This window comes from Eurypyga helias, unplaced genomic scaffold, assembly GCF_000690775.1.
Source record: "Eurypyga helias isolate BGI_N326 unplaced genomic scaffold, ASM69077v1 scaffold6057, whole genome shotgun sequence".
NCBI classification, from domain to species: domain Eukaryota; kingdom Metazoa; phylum Chordata; class Aves; order Eurypygiformes; family Eurypygidae; genus Eurypyga; species Eurypyga helias.
The window spans coordinates 57028-67699 of NW_010262222.1; the positions used below are offsets into that span (position 1 = coordinate 57028).

Below are 10672 nucleotides of genomic sequence, written 5' to 3' on the forward strand. Positions count from 1 at the left end.
CGAACATAATTAAAAGTGTAGTGGCATTGACCTGATGTCTAGGAATGAACCAGAAAAACTAATTCTGGTTATGTGACAAATCCATAGGCTACCAAAGAACCAAAGGGCTGCTTAGGTGGCTTTAAACTAATGTAAAGTAATTACAGTTTTGCTGTGAATATAGAAATGAGTATAAAAAGCAGGCAAAACATTAGTTGATGTTGCTTAAGCTAGGAAGTAAAATAAATGGCTGATAATTTAGGAGTGGTTTTGATACAATTCAGGATGTTCTGCTGATATTGTCACATACCAGACTAGGGTGCTTTCAGTGAACTGGGGAGTACCACTGTCAGGTAGCTCCTCACAGAGTCACTGTGGCCGTGCTCTGTGCAAACCTCCCAGTGTGTGTCAACACTGACAGCTGCCTTTTCCTCTGCTCTCAGAGTGCCCCCAAGCTGCTAGCTTTTGGCTAGGTGGGGCATGGGAAAAGATGTTTCAGTGTCACTCATAAAACTATAAACTCTCATCACCCTCATCATCTCTGCGGAGGTGTGACTCCAGGGAAAAATACAGAGGCATTTAATTCATTGTAAAGTAGATCAGATTACTTTTTTCACTGTATCTCTCAGCCTAATGCAACCGCTGTATTGTCTGACACTGCAGCCACTGTTTCTGAGCCTGCCCAGAAATGCTGCACGGAAAATATCCAGCCATTTCTCACATCCATATTGGAGGAGCTCATGGGTCCAGTGAGTTCTGGGTTCACTGAAGTTCGCTCACTTTTCGATAAAGAAGTTAATGAAATCATCCAGGACTTCCAGAAGACAAATGATATCATGAAGCTAAAGGAGGTGAGACAAAAATACATCTGGAGCTTTTTACATTAGCAGAAGGACAAGCAGTATTTGCTTTCCCAGGTGGGGTATGTTAGCACTTGGTTTTGTCATTTAGAAAGTCTTGTGGTACTTATGCAACTAGATTGTAGATACCAGAATTTGTTTTACATTCTCTATTTAAAATTTGCCTCTGGTTGTATTCTCTCGAAACCTGTTCTTCCTCCATTGGAATGCAGAACGTGGATCAGCTTATGAACCTACCCTTCAGCTCTGTGAAAATGGAGCCCTGCTATCTGAAAGTGAACCTCCTCCAGGAACTCCTTCAAGACCTCAAGAGTCGCTTCAAGGTCTATCATATTGATTTTGTGATTCAGAGGACACAGAACTTCATGCAAGAGGTATTGTAAGATCCAGTTTTTCCTCCTGGGAGAACAGGTTATGTTTGACCTTCTAATCTGCTTCAAAGTAATCTTGACAAAAAACTGCGCAAGAGTCACAGAATATCTCTGTCAAAGTACTGATAGCAAAAGCTAAGAAAATCACAGCTAGAAGCTGTTTGACATCTGTATTTCTGAGGTTGCATAGGTGTGAGTCTTCAGCAAGGCGCAAAAATTTTGGATGCATCATCCCTTCCCCTGAACTTTTGTGTTTTGAATTCTCAGTGTCTCAGCCCCTGAGAAGGTTGTGCTTGAACAGGTGGGATGGCTAAAATCTACCTGATTTCCATTCTCAAGGACTCATTTTCCAGGAAAGCTCTTAAATATATTTTACCAAAATGGAACATCAGGTCCTTGGGAGGGTGTTTTTTTTTTTTTCCTCATGAATATAAAGTAAAGCAATTAATGTTAGAAACTGGCAATTACTTGGACACAGATGACATCTCAGGATGTAGCTGCATGTAGATGCTTTAACCAACTTCACGTCTCATGGGAATAGTTGAAGTGACTGCATCATTTGAGATGAGAAAGGAACTCCACCTCTTTTTCCCCTCTAGTGTGTATTGGTGTAGGCTATAAATTTGCTTTGCTTTTATTTCTTCTTCTGGATGCCTGGCCAGAAATCACTTAGGAGCTGGCCAGTAGACTTCCTTCGATTGCCAGATCACAAGGCAGTTTTGGCTTGTAGCTCTATGTTGAATCCTGTGATTTTAATCCGTAGTTGAGAAACTAAATAATCTAGTCGGTAATCTTGTTAAATGGAGCTGATCCAGTTCTGTGAAGTGGGAGTTTTGAATATGGGAAGCAAGTAACTAGCACAGTGCTGGGTGAGGGTTTTCCTAACAGCATCTCTTCTAAGTACAGCCGTGATCCACAGCCAATAATTATTCAGAAATAAAATTCTGATTTCATGTCTGGGTCTTTCAGGGGAGACCATTCCAAAATGCTGCCCATAAAATGTCTTTCAGTAAGTAAAGACCATGAGTCAGGACAAAGAAGTAGACAGAAATTATATCCCATACAAACCAGATGGTTTTGTTTTTCTGAACAGACCATGAGTCAAAATTCAGAATAAATAAATTATTTAAAATAAAATGCTGATATTGCTTCTCGCTCTTTAAAAGGCTGGTATTTTTCTCATAAAAAGAGTAAGTAGTTTTCCTTTGTGTCCATAGGCATCTGTTTTATTAAGGAATATGGTCAGACATGTCTATGCTCACATAGTCTTAATGTGAAAGAAGCATTTGGCTAAAGTCTGACTCGGATGGTAGCTGGAGCTGGATCCCCTGGCTTGGGAGCTTGGCATCCTCTAGTGGCCAGTTTTAGGAAATTTGGGAGCACGATGCTCAACTGGCATAAACAAAGCAGCTTTAGTGACTTCACCAGAGCTATGCCAATTTATGATTTGCTTCAAATAAAAATTGAAATAAAAAGCGAGTAGTTCATCTTTTAAACAGCCTCAGACTCAACTCTACACTGATCCTGTCTTTTACTGGCATCCAAGGTCTTGCAGTGCAGGAGCTTTTACTGTAGAGCCTTCTGATGCACACACAAATAGACTAAACCTCCATCTTCTCCATCTCCATTTATAAATACCGTCTGTGTAGTCCAATCCTGCATCATCTGCAAAGTCAGTTATAAAAATCAGCCGTCAACATTTGACACTGCGTGTTTTCAGTCATGAAAACACTACTAGCCAAGGAGGAATTAAAAGCTTGTCTTATCCCAAGTATGTACATCCTCATTTACAAGAAGTCCTCTGCAGTATATGGCTGCCTGTGTACATCAAGTGGGATGGTCCCATGTGGTGCAGAGGAAGACCTGGCCATAGGGACAGCCTCCCTGTGCATGTCCCTGTACATCTCCAGGAAGAATATAGTAAAATTTGAATAGAAACACCTAGCTTGAAGAGGCAAAACCTCATTAAGTAGATATAGTAACTGCTGGCAAAACTGTTCTTCTGAAATATCTTTTCAGAGTAGGGGGGTTGATATTTTTAATGAATCTCTTGGCAGTGTGAAAATACGGCATATGCCAGCCTAATGTAATTCTGTGAGAAATTATTGCACTCTGTATTTTTGATAATTTTTGTATTATAAGAAAGCTACTGCTTAATTACTTAAAAAAATTATCTGCAGTATTAATGATTAAGACCATTAGAATCTTGTAGGAGTCATGTTAATGAGTTTCGTCTGTGGCCTTTGCATAGAGATGATCGGTTCTACTTTTTGTCACCATCAGTGTGGATGGTGACATGAAATGAAATCTATCCAAGAAAGCTATGATACCAAGGCTTAATTTTCTTTATTTACTGCAACATTCCGGTGCATGTTAGCCTTCACAGAACTGAAACACAGCAGAAATTTTCTGGACAGTATAAATGAATCTGCTCTGAGTAAGTTTGCTGATGGAACTGTTTGCTTAGTTGCATTAACAGACTTCCTAGTATTGACCTGCCTGTAAACTCAAGATTGAAGTTGGTGGTTTCATTTTCTCTTGCATGAGATAATCTTTTTGGCTTCCAATTCCAAAACTGAGTGTTGCAATCTAAACTGGACAAGGCTTTTCTTCCCCTTCCACAATATTTTAAAGTACTTGAAATATTTATTGATTTTAGGCCTGTTATTCATTCTCCATTTCACCTCTCAAAAATACAGTTTAACAGTTACATTTATTACAATTCTTTACGTATGTAGGAATTTTATGTTACTGGTCTTTAACAGATTTTTTCATTATTACTTTTAGCTGATGGAAAATGCAGTTTATACTTTTGAGCAGCTGTTCTCTCCAAATCGCCAGGCAGACACAGTGAAGGTTGCAACAACCATTGAAAAAGTCAGGCTGAGAGTACTGAAGGTAAATATTTGCACAGGAAGACCTTGGGTTCTGCCTTTTCAGAAATGAATGACATATTATCTGTGAATTAATTTCAGTATTTGAAAGAAGATAATCTCTTAGCATTCAGTGGGAAATGTTGATTTGGTGTCACTTGTCAAAGCTGTGCATTTGCCAGGGGGTAAAATCTAGTTCTAGGCAGACAGCTGTAAAAGTATTTACACATGCAACCCTTTTAACTGAAATTAAATTAGCTGGAGATGATGATGTGGATCTGGGCAAATAATTTTATATTAGCTTTATAATTAGCTTGCCCTTATAATTCGTTACCCTCTGAAGAGGCAGTGCTGAAATACCTGGAGAGAGCACAAGGAGCTGTTCCTTGCCTAGGTAGGAAAAAGTGAAGGGGAAGAGATCCCAGAAAACTAGATTTTAGGGAAATTTTGTAAAAGCTGGATTAAACTGGATGGGAATTCAAACGCCTGAGTGCGTCTGTGATGTGGTATCCTTTGGGATTCACCCGTCACCAATTACAGGATAACAAGAACCAGTTCTTCCTATGAATGATTAATAACCCCAAACACGTTTGGGCTTGTTTCTCTTTTTGTCTGTTTTGACAGCAATATGATTATGACAGCAGCACTATCCGGAAGAAGATATTTCAAGAAGCACTGGTACAGATTACTTTGCCCACAATGCAAAAGACACTGGCTTCAACATGCAAACCAGTAGGTTTCTATGATTAAAAAAAATAAAAATAATAATAAAAGGCAGGAGAGGATTAACACCTTGGCAGTAAATCCTCAGTTCTGTAAAGCTGTTTTCTCTCGGGGAGTTGTGCAGTTGGCTGCCTGCTTGGCCCAATGATGCTTTGATTTGCCAGTTGGTGGACTGGGTAGATGTGAAGCATAAGGAAGATTTCAGGAATCGGGGAAACTGTACACAGAGCTTTCTTTCTCAAAGATAGTTGCAGACCTTTCTCCATCCCTGTTTCATTCTTCTCTAGAGTTGTGAAGTCCCCTCAAACTGCACCCCTCTTGACAGTTATCTTGTAGGTTAGGAGCTTATCCTTGTGTTCAGCAGCCCTGCTGCAGGCTGAAATTCAGTCCACGGGAGAGGGCACTTTCCTCTTCAGCAGCACCCTGAGGCATGGCTGTGACCATACACAGCCTCTGCTGATGACCTTCCTCAAAGCCAGATGCCTTCTTGGGCAGTAGAAGCAGCAAGCAGACAGACTTTCAGTGATTTTCAGTGGAAATAATTGCATCAACAGTCAGGAAACAAACATTCATTCTCTGTTGCCCTGAATCATACTGGTAGGTTAGCTCTCAGCAAATGCAGCCCCCAGTTTCATGGAGATGTTATCAGTGTGGCCCTAAGCCATCCTGGCCTCTCTGCCCTTTTGTTTCCCATGATGTTCATCAGTTCCTGGAGGCTGCAAGCCCTCCACTATGGTGTGCTGCTCTTGCTGATCCTCTCCAACTTGTTTCAGTTCCAAAACAAAGTTTATAGCCAAATGTTTTGCCGAGTTATGCTTGCAAGTCTCTGAGTATGGGTTGTTAAAAAATTTTCAAAAGCATATTTAAAAGCACTCTCTTCTGTATGTCATTCTACTTCCTTTACTATGCCCAAAATAACAGTGTCTTTGTGGAGTATCAGCAGTGCCTTCAAGGCATGGTGTCCATGCACAGGGGCAAGCATTTCATCACCTTGAATATATAGGGAGAGGGCGGAGTCCCACCTCACATCTGTCATACAGGACAGAGGAAGTGGTGGTAGTGCCCACAAGACCTTTTGGGTTGATTTCCTACAAGCATTTTGCATTTGTAGAAAATCATCTATGCATTTGCATTTTGCATAGAAATGAGCAGGCAGCTCTAGAAGAGCAGATGTGTGGCACAGTTGAAGTGCCCCGTCAAGTCTTGACCTTCTACTGGAAGACGACCAGATGTTTGTCCGTAGGCACCTCCTCTAGAAGTGGGCAGAGGTCACTTAATTTACTTCTAATAGACCACCAAGCGGGTGCCTAGGTGCCTCAATTATTGTCTAGACATCCTATTGCATAGAAATCAGTGGGCTAAAAACATTACACGCCTATTAGAAAAACAAAACCAAACCCAGTATCTCCCTTGCTCACCTTGGACAAACAGTGAGTGAGGCATTTCCTCACCACCTATTTATTTCAGAAGTGTTTGTTATAGTGCAGATGGCAGTGTGCTTTTAAATGTCATTGTAGCGCAAGAATACCGTCTGTTAAGTGCCTAATAAATTGTGAGCATACATAGTTCATTTAGTTCACAGAATTCACCTCAAGAGCTAGTGAGGAGCATTGTAAGACCTGATAGATGACATCACCAAGGTGCTGTGTTGAAGCAGGACTCTCAGAATCTCACATTTTTATATATCTGTTCCTTTCTTCTGCGTCTGCACAGGAGCTTCAGAAATACGAGCAGTTCATTTTTGCTGATTACACTAGCGTGATCCAGGTAGAGAACGTGTATGAAGAGATTTTACATCAGATGCTGCTTGAAGAAACCCTGAAAGGTGAGCACGTTCTTGAGGTGTCAGTAACGACATTTCGGCTGTTGGACAGTGAGCTTTTGCTTCAGAGCTTCCCGGAGTCCCAAACAGGCTGTTTCAGACACAGGTCCCACCTCCCCAAAGATGTGGTTATGATGCCACAGTGTTTTCCTTCAGCTCACTAAAGATGTGTGGCAAGCCCTAAAATCAGAATTAGGGAGCAACTTTACTAAACCTGGAAAGCAAAATGTAATTATGTCAGCTTCCTTTTGTCTTGATTCCCTGGGCCGAGAAGTGAAATTACGCTCTTACTTGCAAAGATTTGATGATAACCGGCAATATCAGAAGGATATAGACTAGTTGGAGCGAGTCCAGAGGAGGCCACAAAGATGCTCCGAGGGCTACAGTTCCTCTGCTGTGGGGACAGGCTGAGAGAGTTGGGGTGTTCAGCCTGGAGAAGGCTCTGGGGAGACCTTATAGCACCTTCCAGTACCTGAAGGGGCTACAAGGAAGCTGGGAGGGACTTTTTACAAGGGCCTGTAGTGACAGGACAAGGGGTAACAGGTTAAAATTGAAAAGGGGGAGGTTTAGATTGGATATCAGGAAGAAGTTCCTCCCGGAGAGGGTGGGGAGGCCCTGGCACAGGGTGCCCAGAGAAGTTGTGGATGCCCCATCCCTGGCTGGATGAGGCTCTGAGCAACCTGGTCTAGTGGAAGGTGTCCCTGCCCATGGCAGGGGGATTGGAACTAGATGGTCTTTGAGGTCCCTTCCAACCAAAACCATTCTAGGATTCTATGATTTTATATCTAGTGGCAGCAAAAATTAGTTTCCCCAAAATAAATGTACTGCTGGATGCAGTGTCCGTTGTATCATTGATGCCAATGCAGTACTCCCCACAAATCTCTCTTGTTTTGTGTCAGAAAATGAAACCATTTTTGATGGTATATAGAGATATATAAAATATTTGTATCTCTCTGCTCGGTCTGCCTATACCCTAGCTAAAAGCTGTAGGGTATAGCTATATAATAATAGCTATCTGTTAGCTATAGCTATATAATAGCTATAAAAGGGTATAGTCAAGCTTCTCTATTGCACAGTAAGTTTTAATAGACCCTCGTTGATACTCCTGTTCAAAAGTATCAGTGTAATAATCAATGTAACGAGCACACTTTGATTCATATATTCAGTGTAAGTACTTCTGCACTGAAACGTTACCTTTGTCCGTTGCACGTCCTCTGGCAGTTCTCTATTACAGCAATGCTTACGTCAGTATTGAACCTCCGTTATTCAGAACAGGTAAAATCGCCCTCCGCCCCCTCCCCCCCCGAAATGTAAATGAGGAAAGCAAGTTGAAAATGAGTACCAGATATCTGTGATATCAAAACACACGACATTATCAACTCAGGAGAACAGTGTGTCTTAGTGTCCCTCTGTCAGTCTTGCCAAAACAGTTTGATCTGTCTCTCTTATTTAGTGATAAAAGAAGCTGCCATTATGAAGAAGCACAACCTCTTTGAAGATAACTTGAATTTGCCCTGTGAAAGTGTGTCCAGCTTAACAGACCTGAAGACCCCTTCAGGATCAGCACAAACCACTCCTGCGAAGAAGCCTTCCACTGCCCGAGCCGAGACGTCAGACATTGAAACTCAAAGTGATGAAACGCTCATTGTGACAGAAAAAATTTCTTGGGAGAAGGATGCCGATGATAGAAAGTCATCATACAAAGAGGCAGTCACTTCTGTTAGTACAGCTGGTGGTCAGGCAAGCAAAAGTGAAGAAGTGGTCACTACAGACATTGATGAAAAACAAGAGTCCCTTCCAGCTACACTTACAAAAGAAGAAGTTGCAGAGGGAAAAAGTGCTTTGGGGAATGAAGGCACGGTGAAAACAGAGTGTCTAGTGAACACTCAGAAAGAGCATAAGACACAACAAGAAGCTGGGGAGGAAAAAGTAGCTCCTGGGACTGAAACTGCAGTGAAAGAGTTTGGAGCCAGCCCTAAGAAAGAACCTAAGGTACATGAAGGAGCAGTGGAGGAAAAGGTAACTTGTGAGATTCAAACAGCAACGGATGCTGCATTTGTCAGTGGCACTGAAAAAGAAAGCAGCCCACAGGAAGAAGTTTCTGAGATAGAGCTGACATCCCCACATGATAATGTAGCAGAAGCAGAGAGTTTCGGGAATGCTGTAAAGAAAATCAAAGTAGAAGAATTATCTCAGAGTGAAAATGTGGTAGGAACAGGGTTTGAAGAGAACAGTAAAAAAGAAAGCCATGACCAAGAGGGGAGTACTGAGACAAGGGTCATTTCCCAGGATGAAAACGTGGGGATAGGAGGGTGTGGGGATAATCCTGAAAAAGAAGGCAAGTCAGAAGAAAAGAGTTGTAAATCCCCTGATGATGTGAATGAGATAAGGAATTTACTGATGGTGACGGTTGAGATACCAGCTGATACTCCAACTGAGAACATAAAGGGGATTTGTGAAGGTGAGATACTAAAGTTGCAGAAGCACAATGAAGGGAACAATGAGATGGGTGAAATGTCTGCGGCAGAAATTCAAGTGAGCCAGGCGATGACGAATAAAGATGCAGCAGAGAGCACAGAGTTGAAGGAGGACAGACCATCTTCATCTAGTTTGGAGACAGATGGTACGAATTCAGTGAATAAGTCCAAGGGGGCCTGCGGTATGGCACAAGCAGAATGGCTGGTGGAAAGCTCGGACACGCCTCAGGAGGCAAAGGTGGATATTAAGCAAAGTGTTTGGTACACAGGTGTGGGAAGCTGTAACAGTGATAGATTGCAGCTAGAGGAGTGCACTGAAAATGTGTCTGAAGGCAAAGGGAAGGAAGGAGGAGCAGGGAATAGCCATGCCGTCCTGGTGGAGGTAGGGACTGAGAGTTTTTATCATAATCCTGCTGACACAAGTGCCCATTTTGGATACAGAAAACCCAAGAACAGGACTTCTAGAGATGCCAGTTTCTTTGGTGCCGGAGCAGGGCAAGGTCAGCATGGTAGAGGTCACAGGAGATACAGGAGCTGGTGAGGGTGAAGGGAAGCTAGAAGATGAATCACGTTCACACACGGAAATAAAAAGCATAGAAGCAAAAGATACTTTCACAGCAGAAAACAGAGAAGATAGTTATGCACAGCAAAACTCTGAAGAGTAAGAAGTGTTTTTCAGCCAAGCCCTGCAGGATTTATTTACTCCAGTAATCCCAGTTTAATTGTGAATACTTAACTTGGGTCAGGTCTAGAAGAAATGGGCTTTGTTGTGGTATTAACAACTCTTGCAGTTTTCGCACGGATCCCTTCTTGGGTGGCAGGTTTCTTTTTGGTCAAAGCCCTAACCATTTAATACCAAGTTACTATTGGGGCACCCCATCTTTCAATTAAAATTCGCTACCTTTTCTGGTTGTAGAAAAAGTCTGAAAATGTGACCCCTGAATGCTTCCAAAGCAACTCACCCCCAGCTATAAAGTTATTTTTACAACTCTTCTTAGGTGTTTTAGCAGGGAAGTAGCTCATGGTTTCTGAATGCATGGATTTGACAAGCTATGATTCGTAGGTGGTTGGTACATACGTTGCTATTTGAGGATGCTTTTAGTATGTGCATGCAGTATACAGCCAAGAAACAGAACTTTTAGTAATTAAACAGAACCAAATAGATAATTTAGTAGGTCACTCAAAAGCCACGCTCTGTGCAAACTCTGCAAACTGATTACTTAATTATTTTAAAGCTTTGATGGATATTAAAGACAAGCAACTGTCATGATTATTTTTTTCTCTTATTGCTATATTTAAAATGGGGAGAATATGGGAGCAGGTTTCTCAGTCCCACTCTGCACTTCTGGGTTATTTAGCCTTCCAGAGCACTTTACGGCTATTTTATTTTGTTTTATTTTATGGAAGGGAAAGATGAGAATGTTTACAGTAATTATAACTATTAGGCAACAAATTTCGTTTTACTTCCCACCATAAAATATATTCACTTACAGCTATCTAATACAGAGTATTAAGAGTCTTGCCATGCCCATTCTTACCAACTGAAGTTAGTTACCCAGTTCTGTAG

The 10672-nt window shown here is 41.6% G+C and overlaps 1 protein-coding gene across 1 annotated transcript in view; it reads left to right on the forward strand.

Annotated features, from left to right (window-relative positions):
- LOC104512581 (protein Niban-like) overlaps positions 1–9487 on the forward strand; it is a gene marked incomplete at its 3' end in the record, with an annotated part of 40758 nt that extends 31271 nt beyond the window's left edge. Inside the window, exons 9-14 of the mRNA XM_010155618.1 lie at positions 643–830; positions 1052–1213; positions 3998–4108; positions 4708–4815; positions 6520–6631; positions 8082–9487. Of these exons, the coding sequence (XP_010153920.1) occupies positions 643–830; positions 1052–1213; positions 3998–4108; positions 4708–4815; positions 6520–6631; positions 8082–9487 (2087 nt within the window). The remainder of the gene's footprint in view (positions 1–642; positions 831–1051; positions 1214–3997; positions 4109–4707; positions 4816–6519; positions 6632–8081) is intronic.
- Positions 9488–10672: the final 1185 nt, after the last annotated feature.